The sequence below is a fragment of the Myotis davidii genome, unplaced genomic scaffold (assembly GCF_000327345.1).
Source record: "Myotis davidii unplaced genomic scaffold, ASM32734v1 scaffold235, whole genome shotgun sequence".
Taxonomy (NCBI): Eukaryota; Metazoa; Chordata; class Mammalia; order Chiroptera; family Vespertilionidae; genus Myotis; species Myotis davidii.
Window position 1 is genome coordinate 1375201 of NW_006287462.1, and position 16544 is coordinate 1391744.

General features: G+C 38.4%; 1 protein-coding gene across 1 annotated transcript in view; it reads right to left on the reverse strand.

Moving 5' to 3' along the window:
- Window positions 1-16544, reverse strand: part of ARAP2 (ArfGAP with RhoGAP domain, ankyrin repeat and PH domain 2) — a 159180-nt gene that overhangs the window by 133162 nt on the left and 9474 nt on the right. Inside the window, exon 2 of the mRNA XM_006759331.2 lies at window positions 9725-10791. Within this exon, the coding sequence (XP_006759394.1) occupies window positions 9725-10632 (908 nt within the window). The 5' untranslated portion in view covers window positions 10633-10791. The remainder of the gene's footprint in view (window positions 1-9724; window positions 10792-16544) is intronic.

Genomic DNA, 16544 nt, shown 5'->3' on the forward strand with positions numbered 1-16544 from the left:
GTGGCTTAGTTGGTTAAACTGCCATCCCTTCTACCAAATAAGGTTGCAGTTCGATTTTCTCTCTCTTTCTTTCTCTCTCTCTCTCTCTCTCTCTCTCTCTCAAATCAATAAATATAATATATGCTTGGGTGAGGATTAAATAAAAAATAATATAAGCACATGGCAGGAAAGCAAAAAAGAATAATATAAGCATATGACAGGAAATAAAATATGTTTAACATGGAAAAATCTATGTAGTCACTAAATTAGAAAATATGGGAGATAAATCGCATGCTCATGACCATATATCCAGAAAAAAACACTTGACAAAATTCAACACCCACTCATGAAAAAACTCTCAGCAAACTAGGAATAGAAGGAAACTTCTGCAACCTAATAAAAGGCATTTATGAAAAACCTACATCATAATTAATGGTTAAAGTCTGAATGGCTTCACCTAAGATTGGAAGTAAGGCAAGAAGGTCTGCTCTCCCATCAATATTCACCTAATTTCAGAGGTCCAGACCAGTACAATAAGACAAGAGGAAGAAAGGAACAGTATGCAGATTGGAAGGTATCTTACAGTTAAAAGGTATCCAGGTAAGCCAAAAATCCTAAAGAATATACTAGAAAGCTTCTCAAAAAAGTAAGTCTAGCAAGGCACAAAGATAAAAGGTAAATACTTTTAGAGTTCAATAATACTTCTAAATATTAGCAATGAATAACTAAAAAATATAGTTTGAGAAGACAACTTTCATTGTGAAATGCTAAGGGATAAATTTATTAAAATATGAGCAAGATCTGCACATTGAAAACTATAAACATTGCTGAGAAAAATTAAAGAAAATTTAATTAAATGGAAGAATATATGGAAAACTGAATATTACAAAGACGCCAATACTTTCTATGTTAATCTATAGAGTCAATGCAAAAAAGTTACGGAAGTGAGTGAATGTGTGAGTGTGTGTGTGTGTGGGTGTGGGTGTGTGTGTGTGTACACGCGCGCCCACATATGTATGTAATTTGACAAGTCAATTCTAAAATTTATATGAAAAGGCAACATAACAAGAATAACTAAGAAACTTTTGAAGAACAGGCGAGAAGGCTTGCTCCACCAGGTATCAGGATTTGTTATAAAGTTGTAGTAGTTACACACTATGTTACTGATAAAAGGAGAAATAAGCACTAGATATAAGGACAGATATAAAGCAGAATAGGGTCCATAAACAGACCCAATTTTCATGTAAGACAAATATGTCAATCCTGAGCAATGAGGACAGCATGGTCTTCTTAATAAGTAGATCACTCAGATATCCACACAGTATAAACGACACTTCATGCCTACCTCAGACTATATATGGAAAGCAATTCAAGGCAGATTATAAATCCCAGAGTGACAGGCCAGACAAAGCTAGAGGATAAAATAGAATATCTTCATGTGACTTAAGACACAAAAAGTTCAACCCTAAGGGAAAACATTAGTAATTTGAATAAATTAAAATTACAAACTTTTATTCATAAGTCACCATCAAGGAATAAAAAAGCAACAGGTAGATGGGAAGATATATTCAACAAAAGGCTCATACCCTCAGTCCATAAATAACTTTTAAAAACCATTATGAAAGGCAGAAAATGTAATTCAAAACAACAAACAGAAAAAAAAAATGGGTAAAATACTTGAAAAGGCACCACACAAAAGAAGATATAAGCATGGTCAATAACCAATAAAAACATTAAAAGGTGTTCGATTTTGTTAGTCATCAGAAAGTACAAATTAAAATAATAAAATATCACTATACACCCACCTATATACACAACCCAATGTGGTAGAGGGCCTGAAACGAAAGGAATGCACCATCACTTCATAGGAACAGTTTTGCATTGCCTACCAAAGTGGAAGACAATCATATCCAATAACACTTCGGAGCAATTTTACTCCCATGTATATACTCTACAGACGTGCACCTATAGATTTGCTCCAAAATAAATAAATAAATAAATAAATAAATAAATAAAACCACCCAATGTATGTCCTCAATCAATGAATAAACAAGTTATGGGACAGTCACACAAATTCAACAACAAAAGTAACAAACTGACATGCAGCAATATGGATGCGTCTCAAAAACACGATGCTGAGTAAAAGACACCAGATACAAAATATTACTTGCTATGGATTCCATGTATATGGAATTTTAGAACAGGCACAACTGACATAAGGAGATCAATAGTTGCAGGATACAGGGAATAATTTACTGCAAGTGGACAAAAGAGATTTTTTAGGGGGGAATGGATGAGTGACTGAATATTCTAAATCTTGATGTGGTAGTGGTCACATAGGTATATGTATTTACCAAAACCCATCAACCAGTATACTTAAAATGAGTCTATTTTATATGGAAATTAGATATAAATCAGACTTACATTTGTCTAGAAATAATTTATATATGCATGAAGACATATACTACCTATGCAAAATACCAGACCAGGTTGAGAATATCAAGTATCTGTCAATGGAATGACTATCATGGTATAGACCAGTGATGGCGAATCTATGACACGCGTGTCAGAGGTGAAATGCGAACTCATTTTTTTTGGTTGATTTTTCTTTGTTAAATGGCATTTAAATATATAAAATAAATATCAAAAATATAAGTCTTTGTTTTACTATGGTTGCAAAGATAAAAAAATTTCTAGATGTGACACAGTACCAGAGTTAAGTTAGGGTTTTTCAAAATGCTGACACGCCAAGCTCAAAAGGTTCGCCATCACTGATATAGACAATGAAATATTATACGGTAGTAAAAGTAGCTACAACCACAAGCACCAACACAGATGAGTCTCAAAGTTAAGTAAAATCAACCAGACTAAAAGAATACTCACTGTATTATTGTATATTTAAAAAATTATAAAACAAAACTACAGTGGGGCCTTGACTTACGAGTTTAATGCATTCCATGACGGAGCTCATAACTCAAATTACTCGTATGTCAAATCATAAAGTGAACGAGTGAGACACGTGATGCTGGGCTGATGTTGTGGCGTTCACTGTGACGTTCGCTGCGCCAACTAGCGGTGGGGTACCTGAAGCTGGCTCATAACCCGAATTTTAGCTCGCAACTCAAAGCAAAAAATCAGCCAAGAGACGGCTCATATAACGAAAAACTCGTTAGTTGGGACACTCGTAAGTAAAGGCCCCACTGTACATTGTTTGAGCCATACTTAAGAGATAAACTTTTTTTTCAATAAAGAAAGTAATTGTTATTTAAAGTCAAGATAAAAGTTGGCTCTCACTGGTTTGGCTCAGTGGATAGAGTGTCAGCTTACGGACTAAAAGGTCCCAGGTTCGATTCCAGCCAAGGGCATTGCCTGTGATGCAGGGTCCCCCCAGTAGGGGGCGTGCAGAAGGCAGACAATCAATTCTCTCTCATCATTGATGTTTCTATCTCTCTCCCTTCCTTTCTGAAATACACACACACACACACACACACACATATATATATTTTTAAAAGAGGTAAAAGTTGTCTTTGGCAGGGGAGGAGCATACAAGTTTAACAAAGGATTACAAAATACTTCACCCTTTATTTGTTCATTATCTCCCGATTCTTCATACTGTTATTCTATATAAAAGGGTAATATGCAAATTGATGCTAATGGCAGATCGACTAGAACGGCCACTCAACCAGTTACTATGAGGCACACTGACCACTTCTCAGTCCTATTCCCTGGCCGGAGGCTGCCATGGCTCCCATCGCCCGATGGCAAATGGGGAACAAGGGGTGGGTGGCGGCGGGGGGGAGGGGCAGGGCCGGCTTCTGGCAGTCAGGGAACATAGCCCTGATCACAGGCCAGGCCTAGGGACCATACCTGCACACGAATTTCATGCACTGGGCCTCTTGTACAGCTATAATTGTTTCCTCAAATTTGTATGTTTCTGACACATGTACATATTAATGATTTGAACCCTTTAGTAGAGCAGCACTCAAATTTTCTACATATTTGGTAACTTTCTCTGATAATAAATATTGCTAATTCTTATGACCACTTACTACTATATGCCAGAAATAGGTATCAGAATTTTACATACATATGTAAAATTTTACATAGATATATTTGTACACATATATATATAGTCACAAATACCCAAAGAAGTAAAAACTACTATTATCTGCATTTTAAATAAGAAAACTGGCACACAAAGCAGTTAAGTAACTTTCCCATGATCACACAGCTGATAAGTAACCAGCAGGATTCAAACCTAGGCAGCTCAGCTCCATAACCTCTATTCTAAACTACAGTGCTTAATAAGTGCCACCTTACCAAAAAAATATACAAATTAAAGAAAAAGATTTTGAACTATTTTAAGTACATCCATTAGTGGCATTTTAAAGCATATTTGGTTGGTTTAACTATTAGTCATAAAATGTAGAAATAGTTGTGATCATTTTTTATTTTTATATTCAATATCCACCTGCAAGTGATTTCCAACTGTACCAATCAAGATCATTTATCTACTGTAGCTGAAAGACTCACTCAATATAGGAAACAAGTTGTTTTTAAAACTGGTGATTAGCAATTTATATTATTGTGAATAAATTATCACAAGCTATTCTATATTCAAATACCTATTATGCCCAAAGCATTATGTTAGGGGTTTATATATCTGCATCTCCTATTTCATTCTCACAACAGCCCTATAAGGTAGGACCTGGTGTCCTAATCCTACCAACAATGAAAATGCGGCTCTCCTGGCCTCATCCCACAGCTAGTATGAGGCAAAGCCAGAAGTCAAGGTCAAGCCTGTGGTGAGAACAAAACTCATGTTCTTTATTCCTTTCTGCCTTATTATTTTCCCACCAGTTAGCCTGAAAACTGCAAACAGCTTTTAAATTTTAAATATAAAGCATGGTTAATCTATGAAATTTAAAAACCCATACAGAAAAGTAGGAGTCATCATCCTTCCTATTATTATGCTTTTGTCATCTTGGTCAAGTTACCTAACAGCTCAGAGCCTGGTTTCCTCCTTTAATTAAGGAGAATAAAAACAGGACTTGCTGCCTAGGAATATTTTGAGAATTAATGAGCTAATGCATTTAAAGGGCATAAGTTGTGTCCTATACAATGCAAACACGCAGCAGAATGACCCAATCATTATTATTTTTATTAGAGGAAATAATGGTTGATCCTCCTGGTAAACTTTTAAAGCCATTAAGAGTATAAACACTTTTCATTTGTAATAGTGAAAAGTGTCAACAACCTAGTAGGAAAATAGTTGTTGTTTTTTTCTTGTAATAAAATACTACACAGGAGTTATTGCACAAAATAATGTGCATCAATGCAGACAAATCTTAAAAATAATACTAAATGAAACACCAATATAGAATAACTGCAAAAGAATAACTGATCATCAAGGAGAATCACCATCATACCTACAGATGCTATTTTTTCACATATATTTAATCACTAAAATTGCCAAGAAAAGCAGTGGCACACCAGTTAATTAATGTCAAAAATCTCCCTTTATATTTACACTTACCTATTACTTAAGTGAGGCAGACACACCAAAAAATAATTTACAGACCATGAAGGGTCCATCATTTCAGAGAATGTTTGTCTAAAAAGAAATTTCAGTTCTTACAATTCCTAACAGACTAACTATAAAAGACTGAGTATAGGTCATTACAGAACTGAATTAAAAAGGAGTTCCTAGTTTTATCTTTGGACCAATGGACAAAGACCTACCAAGACCAATCAGAACTACTCCATAATAACCAATCAGAATGCATAGTGCCAACCAAAAGGATTTTGAGATTTGGACAAATCAGAAGTTTAATTTGACTATCTCATTTACACAAAATGGACCTAATTGGATGAAAACTTTGGATGTAAAAGAACGCCTCCCCTTTCTCTGGGTGGAATACAATTGAAGTTAGTACCTAAGTCAGTGTCTCCAGAGCCGCAACTTCTTTTGCTCAAATTAATGCTTTTTATTCTTTATTATAAAGTTATTTTTAGTTTACAAAAATATTTTTTTTCTAAGTGGGCCTTTTTTTGTTATGAAAAATAAGGAAGTATAAGCATCATGTTTTCTTGTAAAAATTAAGCAGAAAGATAGCTTTATCCTCTAACAATAAATTAAACTATTAATTCTCTAAATTTTGTTTTATTTAGATGTTCAAGTCAAAATGTCACAGTCTATTTTTTCACAGAATTTATAAAAAGTCATTGTAAAGCCCAGCCTGTGGGTGGCTCAGTGGTTGAGAGTCGACCTATGAACCAGGAGGTCACAGTGAGATCCTTGGTCGGGCACACACCTGGGTTGCTGCCTTGCATACTATCCTTCTCCCCAAATAATCTCTCTCTGCTTCCTTCCTCCCCTGTCCCCCCAAAAAATTCAGAGGCAAAACACCTAAAAGGGAGGGCTCTTTGACTTGTGTCAAGAAAAAAATAATTGCATGAAAGATGTATGAAATCATTCAGCTGGGGAGGATAAGAAATTGACCTGTTCCTTCTTGCCTAGAGCACTATGGAGGATCTTCCCATAAGGATCACAGGACACACCTATGGCTCCAGAGGAAATGACAGCTGGTTGGACTGGCTTTCTGCTCGGAGGTTTCTACAGCTCTAGGAAGAGCTCCAAGTGAAGGTAGTAAGGAAGAAACTGGCTCTTCCAGCCTCGTACTAACCCCTCCCTCAAGGAGTAGACGTTTACAAGAGATCTTGCGATTCCTTGTTCAGCACAGCACCACCCAGCCCAGCTGTAAAGGAAAGGAACAGGAACTCATGTAAAATGCCCAAGGCAGAGGGAAAACCATCCCTGTGACTGGAGATTCAAGTGTGTAGATATAGCGGTGGGGCACAAAGGGCTTCACCTCAGAAAAGCACTTCTAGCATCATATTCCTTATAACAGTTATATGAAAAGTTTAATTAGTAAAGAAATTAGGTGAAAGCATTGGCCACAAAAAAATGTTCTTATTTGATACATCAAGGAATGTACTAAATATCATTTAGATGTTATTTGATTGGAGAGAATCTCAGTTCATAGAATCCACATTTTTATTTTAAATGTCAAATTGTAATATTTTTTTTAAATGTGCAATTACTATTTGCAACTCTGGTGAGGACCACAAGTAAAAATAAACAGTAAAGTCTGAAAATAACTTAATTACTTTCTCTTTTATGATTTAAGCATCACGGATGAGTAACTACCCTTACTGCTGTAATCAAAGAAGAAAAGAAAGGTTACAACAAGTAATCTGGCTGTGATGCAGCTATCAAGTTATTTTCTACCAATTTTAATGTTATTTCAATTCTCATTTTCAAGAACTCATGGTCATAATGGAATAACAAGCCTTTCAAGTTATGAAAACTAGCACATCTTATTTAAAACTTAAGCCAAATGTTTCTTATCTGAAGGTACTCTGATGGCTCCCAAAAGGATTTTGTTCTGGCAAAGATGCAATTTTAATGTGCAGACTCACAGCAGGCCCTTCTAAGGTTACTTTGTTTAAAATTAGCAAAATATTTTTAAAGATAACGGGTCATACCAAAATTAGTCTTCTTCTATGTTCTTGAGCTAGATCCCAATTCTTATACAGGCATACCTCATTTTATCGCACTTAGCTTTTTCTGCTCCACTGATGTTGCCTTTCTTTTACTTTTTCTTTTTACAAATTGAAGGCAACACTCTTCAGCAACAAAAAGGACTTGACTCACTCTATTGGGGTGGTCTGCAAATGAACCTGCAATATCCCTAAGGTATACCTCTATACACAAGTCAGATTCACTGGAATGAAATCCAGTTCACTATCCTTGGGATCCTAGGAAAATTAACCTCAGAAGACTCAGTTACCTTGTAAGAAAATGGACGAATATTACCTACTTCACAGGGCCATTGTGAGAATTAGGTAACCCATGGAAAATTATAAGCCAATGTAGCACCTAATAATGACACTGTTATTATTGATTTCCTAATAAATACCACACACTGCTATTGGCAGTAGGGATACCAAGGTAGACAAACAAATGAGGGCCTCTGTCCTCAAAGAGTGGCTGCTCTAATGGGAGTTACTGAAATTAACAGTCTTATGAATTGCCATGTTTTCTCTTGCAAATATTAAATCACCATGTTCTCTCTTGAAAATACAACCACCATTTCAGGCTGTAATTACCAAAGGTCCCAGAGAGCAAGGGCACAGAGTAGATGGGGGTGGGGAGCACGTGGGAGGGGGAATCTTGCAGAAATGCCAGCCTCCGGCCAGTGCAAGAAATCGGTAACAGCTTTCAGTATCGCATCAGTAACAGCCAAACTTGAACAGCCTCACAGCTCCCAGCAGAGAGACAAGTGTTAGCTCTAAGTGAAAAAAATATTCCACCGCAACACTAGAGGAAAACCACGACTATTTTAGGTGTCAGCTTTGAGAAACAGATAAAAGCTCTCTCTGCTGTAAGTCGGCTCATCTCAGACTCCGCAATTACCTCATGCTACCGATGACCGACGCTCTGGTCAGGCCCCTCTTCAGAGTTCCCATCTCTAGTGGACCTGGTTTCATACTGTACTGTTACCATCATTTTACATCTGTCTCCCACACCACACTTCAAACTCCATTATTCCTCTATATTGTTAAAAAAAGAAAACAACAGGCTCAAAATGGAGTCACCCGTGCTAAGCTCCACAAAACCTAACCCAACAGCACTTTCAGTCTCTCCCTGGAATGAAACCTTTAGCTGGATAATATAGAATTATCTGTGCAGCACTAGTAAGGCAATCTGTAAGACAGCCCCGACTTCACTCCCCAAGGAACGTGACCTTGCCTGAAACAATCCATTCTTTGCTAGAATATCGTCCTCGCCCTGCCTCCATCTGCCTAGAGAAGTCTTCCATTGTGTACAGCTCCTCAGAGCTCCTTTCTATTTGCTAGATGGGATGCTGCCCGATTCATTAATCACTGAGCAAAGCCAATTAGATCTTCAAATTTACTTGGCTGAATTTTGTTTTTAAATACCACCTCCTTCGCACCTAGCACAGTGACCAAGAGTACCAAGTAGGTACTCATTAGATGTCTGTTGAATTATTAATTCATGCCAAGCATTGTACCAGGAAGCAGAAGTACAAACATTAGAAACATGGCTCCTGCCAAAGAACAAATAATTCAGTAGGGAGACAGAGTCAGCAATTCAAATATGAAAATAGCACTCATGCCCTGACTGGTTTGGCTCAGTGGATAGAACGTCAGCCTGCGGACTCAAGGGTCCCGGGTTCGATTCCGGTCAAGGGCATGTACCTTGGTTGCGGGCACATCCCCAGTGGGGGGTGTACAGGAGGCAGCTGATCGATGTTTCTCTCTCATCGATGTTTCTAACTCTCTATCCCTCTCCCTTCCTCTCTGTAAAAAATCAATAAAATATATTTAAAAAAAGAAAAGAAAAGAGCACTCATGGAATAATGCAATCCCAGGTGCGGAGGAAAGGTCTGGGAAGGAATAGCTAGATAAAATAAAGAGATGAAGTGGGCGAAAGCGAAAGAGTTCCAGGCAGTTAGTTATGAGTTGGAAACAGACTCTGGGGAATAGTGTTCAAGAGAGATGGCATAACGAAAAAAGTTTTAAAAGAGAAGAAAAGGTTAAATAGGTAAAATAACAGAAGTCAAATTTAGGAAAAATTAAACACTGAAAATGTAATTGTTTAAAATAATTAAATTCCTCCAACTTGAATACACTTACAATTTATCATGAAAGTTCTTACCTCCCTGAAATTCCTTTTGTTGACCCTGGAATCTCTGGTACGGGCCGATGTCTTAGCAGAAAAGATCGAGATGGCCTTGAAACCAACTTGCTACGGCTTCTCATAGGTGTTAGGAACGGCGATGACGGAACATACAAATCATTTATAACCATTTGTCCTTGAAAGTTAAAGAGAGGGGATGGTGGTGATCTTTCTAATAAACCATTCGTTCCATGTCCAGAATTGGCTTCTGAAACTGAACAGCCAAGGGAAGGAAGGCGGTCAGGGTCTACATTTGGAAGCTTGTTCACATCTTCTGAGTTCAAATCGACTTTTTCTGTTGGTTGTTCTTTAGTTGTACAATCCACAGTCTCCTTTGCAATCAAAGATTCTATTGGAAGATTTTCACTACCCAACAAAGAATCTTGAAAGGAACCGAATTTCAGATGGTGTCCTTCTCCATGAATGGGAAAGCTGTGTTTAGGAAGAGAGAGCTCATCATCTGATTTAAGACACTGGCTATTTTCCACACCAGTGTCACTTGGATCGAGATTTTTTGTAACAGTCTCCAACTGCGCTGGGCTAGGTGTCTGAATGCCAGATGAATCTGACAGTTCTGTGCAGGTATCCTGGCCAGAAGATGGAGCGGGGTGACCCTTTGAAGTCTCATCATTCTTCTTTATTTTATGAATATTTGCATATATTGGGATATCTTGCATTTTTGACAAGATTATCTGTAACTGTTTAATGATCCTCCTCCGGTGTCCTGTCGGAGATATTCCAATTTTGTGTAGCACGCTGTCATCTATGGCTGCACAGTCCTTCACGGTATTAAAACCAAACTCACGGAAATGTGAGACATACTGCTCCAAATTAATGCTCATTAGGAAATCTTTGATGTCGACATTTACTTCACTGACTGAGGACATAATGGTGGCTTCATCACTAAGCTGCTTTATAAAAAGCAGTACAGTGAGGCACACACACAGGAGGGTGCGCTTCTGTATTGGCTCCTCCTCTCTCACCGGCAACAGAAAAATGTCTCAAAATGGTATTTTCTCCATAGTGAGTGCTTTATGTGCTCCGGCCTAGAAAAACAAATTAATTTATTAGGAAATTTTAGTAATCAGAACCTAGTTTTTCATGATAAACTATAACATTATTTTTAGAATTACTTTCACCCACTGAGAGTTTGGAATCTGTGCATTACTGTGATGCCCTGGAAAGTCAACTCCTAGGTAGAGCATGCAGGGACAGGACAAAAATGCTGTGCTGGCATCAAATAATGATTTTCAACAAGGCAAAATGACTCTCACAGGACTATAAAATGAACTTGTGTCAAAAATGTTATTCGACTTGTTTATAAAGGAACCAATAAGATGGTAAAGTTAGCTCCAAGATCATTTGTGGAACAGGCTCACAGTTCCATCAGAAAAAGCGCTCTCTTCTCTCTCTCTCTCTCTCTCTCTCTCTCTCTCTCTCTCTCTCTCTTTCTCTCTCTCTCTCCCTCTCTCTCTCTCTGTCTCTCTCTCTCTCTCAGTGTTAGAGTAAGACTGGCAGGTTACTTAAAACAAACTGGTTAATGTCTTCCAGGGTAATAAAATCACAGGCTTTAGAGCTATCTATCTACTGGAGAAAAATCTGTAAGTGAATAGGTAGCTTGCCAGTCCTGGGCTTTCACCCAATAATAAATAGAAAGTGAAACACAAGAATTAGAATTCATATCCTGCGGGTGGGCTGATTAAACAGTACCCCCAACAAGGCATTGAAAGAATAATGCTGTATATTTCTTTGATTACCAAGTTTTAGATAATTTCTCTTAACAGCAACCAGGTATGAACAACTTCCTCCTTTACTACACTTTCTTCAAAGACTTTCTGAACAAGCACAGTTAGAACGTATTTCTCAGGTCAATAATTTTCATTTCAAAAAAGCATCAGCATTTATGTACAACACTGACATGTGAGAAAAGACTAGTTGAATGATTAGTTACTTCTTAAATCAGTATATAACAGGAAGTAAGTAGATATGAAAGTAAAAGGAAAACGTTTAAAGGTCACATTTTCCTTTATACACAGCAGATTCGCATGGCTTCATTTTTCTCCCAAATGACATCAATAAACTTTTCCAAAAGTCTAGTGACCTAGGTTCTGTTTCTATAGCTATGTTCACTTTGTGAAAATGCATATGTGCAAATTTCTGAATATTACAGTTTAATAAAAAGAAAAAAATCCGAATACACATAACACCCATATAACGAAGGAGTAAAATGAGACACACCCAAAAAAGGGAAATTTATCTGAACAAGTGTTAATGCAATGTTTCTGGAGCTCATACCTCAAAATAGCTCTCCAAAAGGCACCTCTCAGACACTGCATGTCTTACATGCCAACAACCCAGAAACTATTGCCCCAACTATTTAAAATATCAGCAAATATTGACAAGCAGGTATCGGATAAGAGGCCAAGTACATATATTTAGGCAGCACTGCAGGAGCAGAAAAATAAAAAAACGATGAGATGAAAGGCAGGAAATGCCTTTATCAGTAAGATATCCCTCTATCACACTCAAAATGACAAAATGTCAGTAAAAAAAAGTAGAAAGTTTAACCTCAACACCACATACAAACCTAGATCTCTGATATGCCACTCTTGTTATACACGATTATTTTGTAAATGAACCTGTTTTCCAATTTTCTGGCATGTCACAAAATGGGAATCATTATTGCCAAATCTGCTGGCACCTTGATGTTGGGCTTCCCATCCTCCTGAACCATGAGAAAATAAATGTCTGTTTTTTTAAGCCAGGCAGTCTATGGTTATTTTGTTATAGCAGCCAGAACTGACTAATACACTCTTCCATCCTCACTGCCTTTGCCCTGGTTCAGACCTTCATTACAATATTTCTTGCCTGGATTACTGCAATCCTCTGAACAAATCCCTCAGCCCAGTCTCCATGTAGCTGTGAAATCCAAATTTGGTATATAAAGCCACATCCTCAACAGGATAAAGTCTAAGTTTCTTATGGTGCTATAAACACGGCCCGGTCTTGGTCTAACAACAATAATAACAGTACTAGTGATGTAAACAGCAATTATGTGCCAAACAACATACCTCATATATAGTTCCTGCAACGTAGGCGTTCCTATGTACTCACTCCAGGCTCAAGTTCAACCTGTGCCAAACATTCTACCCACATCCTTCACGCACTTTAGCTCACTGTTAATTATTGTTCCCAAGGCAAACAACTGTTTGATAGCCCCATACCTCTTTCATATGCTATATCTACACCTGCAAATCTACACATTTTGGAAAGTTCTATGCACTATTTAAAATTCTGAATAGGCAGGTATTACCTCCTCTGCGAAGGCTTCCTATTGACCTTAAATAGAATAGCTCCTTCTTCAATATATAAGTAGGATCCTTCAAGTGCTTGGAACATGTTTAAGAGATGAGAGGTTGACGGGGATGGCAGAATTGCTTGAGTCCATTTCGTTAGTTTTTTGGTGTGTAAGTGTTTTAATACACTTTCCTTCTTGCAGTATGTACATATACTTCCTCCATGGCAGACTCAGGGATGGATACAGCAAATATTCTACCCAAAACACCTTTCTCCACTCTCGGTCAACATGCTGAATATGGCTAGTGAACCCGATTCCCTCTCCTGGCCCAGAAGAGGCTCCCTCCCAAAGGCCCCACAATCCTGTGAACTTTAATATCAGCTCATCTTCCAATCACCTGACTCCTTAGCTGTCTTACCACCCAAGGATGTTCACAGAACCACTTCTTTTTTTGGAGGCTTCTGAAAGCCCATATGCACTCATCAGAGGCAAAGAGATGGACATGCCTAACTATAAATGTCGCCTTAATATGAAATCGAAGGCTTCCATGTTCTGACCTCCACTTGGGCACAATGGCAAGTGTGCCATCCTCTAGGATGGGGCTCAGCAGGTGCTGGTCTGTGGATCTGCTGTACAGCAACAAGTGCTAATAACAGGCCCGGGAATCTGAATTTGATGACCAGGATGTGCAACAAAATCTGGTAATTACAGTTTTAAATTCCTCATGCTCCCCAATGTGCCTTATGCCATCTCACCTGAGACGAAGCTCATCACTCTCCTCTCCTAGGATGGAACCAACCCCCTAACACTCTGCCCAGAAGTCTGGAGTCCAACTCAAATCCCACCTCCCCCATTTTCTACCAGTGATAACACAGGCACATATGTGTATGTCAGTTTCTTTAACCATAAAATGGAAACACTCAAAAGTACCTCAGCACTGGTAAAGATTAAATGAGATAATCCCTCTGTAAGTGTTAAAATAGTGCTTAGTATATGACAGCAATTTTCAACCGGTGTGCCACAAGAATTCTTAAAGCATGCAATAACTGACTATTTAGTCATGGGCACTGACCTCTTTTCTCTTAGACCCGTGGTTGGCAAACTGCGGCTCGCGAGCCACATGTGGCTCTTTGGCCCCTTGAGTGTGGCTCTTCCACAAAACACCACGTGCGGGCGTGCATGTACAGTAAAGATTGAAACTCCATGGCCCATGCGCAGAAGTCGGTTTTTGTGGAAGAGCCACACTCAAGGGGCCAAAGAGCCGCATGTGGCTTGCGAGTCACAGTTTGCTGACCACTACCTTACACTATCAAATAAAAAAATGACAACAGTGAACACAATAGCCATCTAGTGTGAATGCCCTGTCTTGAACCATAAGTATATAGGTCATTTAATAGAGTTCCATTTTACTGGTCACATCACATAACAAGGTTGCATGTGATTGGTTAATTCTTGGTACCAGAAATCCTTATATTCAAGTATAGGCAATTGACTCCTTTTAATCTCACAAGGACCCTGTGAGATTGGTGTGGTTATAAAAGACAGGCCATACAAAGGGAGGCGTCCCACTAAGCCCGCAACCCTGGGATGTGCCCTTGACCAGAATAGAACCCGGGACCCTTTAGTCCACAGGCCCATGCTCTATTCACGGAACCAAACCAGCTAGGGCGGCAACTGACTTTTTAAAAGGTCACTATGGAGAAAAAAGGGTAGGTAATTACTATTATTATTATTTTTATAAATCAATCAAAAGAATACCTACACTTTGTCAGATCAGAAAAAAAAAAGGTTTTTTTGGTATGCCGCAGAATTTTAGTAATTACTATACCTGTAACATGAGATGAAAAAGGTTGAAAATTGCTGGCATATGGTAAGTGCTTAGCAAACATTCATTTCCATCATTATAATTATTTCTTTTCATCACTACAGTCATTATCTTCCCACAACTGAAATCTTTCCCATTCTTTGAAGTCTAACTCAAATGCTATTTCTTTCACAAGGTTTCTACCGAACAAGAAATAAACCCTCTTCTTTATATTCCCACAGCATTTACTTCAGAGGATTAAATTATATTTTAGTCTTTTAATAGTAACCTACAGAAGTGGGATAATACAAAAGCCAAGATGTTGGAACTGAAAAACCTGGGTCAAATCCCAGTTTCTCCAGTTTTAAGTTTTGTGAACTGGAACAAGTATTTGACTTCTCTGTGCCTCGGTTTCCTCATCAGGAAAGTGAGAATAATAATAGTTCTATTTCACAGGGCTGTCGTAAAGGATTTCCAACACCAACTGCACACAACAAATGCTAAGTAACTGTTTGCAGTTGTAATTACTTTTTCTTAGCCTATTATAAACTAATAACTCCTCCAAGATGATGACCAGCCCTTAAAAACTGCCCAATAAATTCCAGTCAAATTACTTGTTTATAAACTTAGTGCATGATGTACATGTATAACATGTTTAGAGATTATACAAAGAGTTGGCATGGCAGATGTGGTTGTGCATTCGCCCATCCTATCCTGAGTAGAAGGGAAATAGCATTCAGGAGCACCTGCTACATGCCTGGCTTGCAACATCACTAATAAACATGAGCTTATTACCTTACTGAGCTCTACCTCAGAACTATATCCCGAACCAGCTACTTCTCACCACCTGCCCTGCTCACATCCTAGTCCACACCATTATCTTCTCTATCTCATACCATTGCAATAGCCTCCTGGCTGATAGCCCTGATTCTATCCTGGTCTCCTACCCCTCCTCTTTCCCCACAGTATATCTCAATATAGCAGCCAGATGATATATTTGATAATAAAAGTCACTCCCTGAGACTTCCTAACTTTCTCTGGCTTTCCCCCTCCATCATTCAATCGCCACCAGGTTGGTCTCAGTCCTATTCCCACCTCATGACCTTACCTCTTGTCCTTGCATCTCTTTCAAATCTGTCTCCCCAACATATACTCACAACTCATGGCTCACTACATCACCTTAGTAGGTCTCTGCTCAAATGGGCCCCTTTAGAGCGGCCTTCCCTAATCCTCCTATGTATATACACATGCCTGTGCCTCACTGCTCCTTACCCTTGCTTTACCTATACCCATGGCATTTGTTACTACCTGACATCCGTGGACAGTTGCAAGAGAGCAGGGATCTTGTCTACTGTTCTCTGCTCTAGCCCTGAAGTTTGAACACTGTCAGGCATATAGCAGGTGCTCAATAAATGTTTGCTGAATAACTTCTTCCCAGCTTTGAGGAAATTTAAGACGAAACGTGGCAAGCATACATAGTTTTAAAGTTTTGTCTATGTAGGTAACCAAAATTCTCAGGAGCAGGAACAGGATTCAAATACAGATTTCTCCAATCCATCTAAGCACAAAAAGATATCAAATCAGGAGTTAGGGGTTGGCAGGGGGGCAGCTGGAAACATACAAGCCACTCATGGGATTTACAAAATCTCATGGGTTGGGAGAGCCTTCCCTGTCCCAATGCCCCAAAGTAAGGAAAA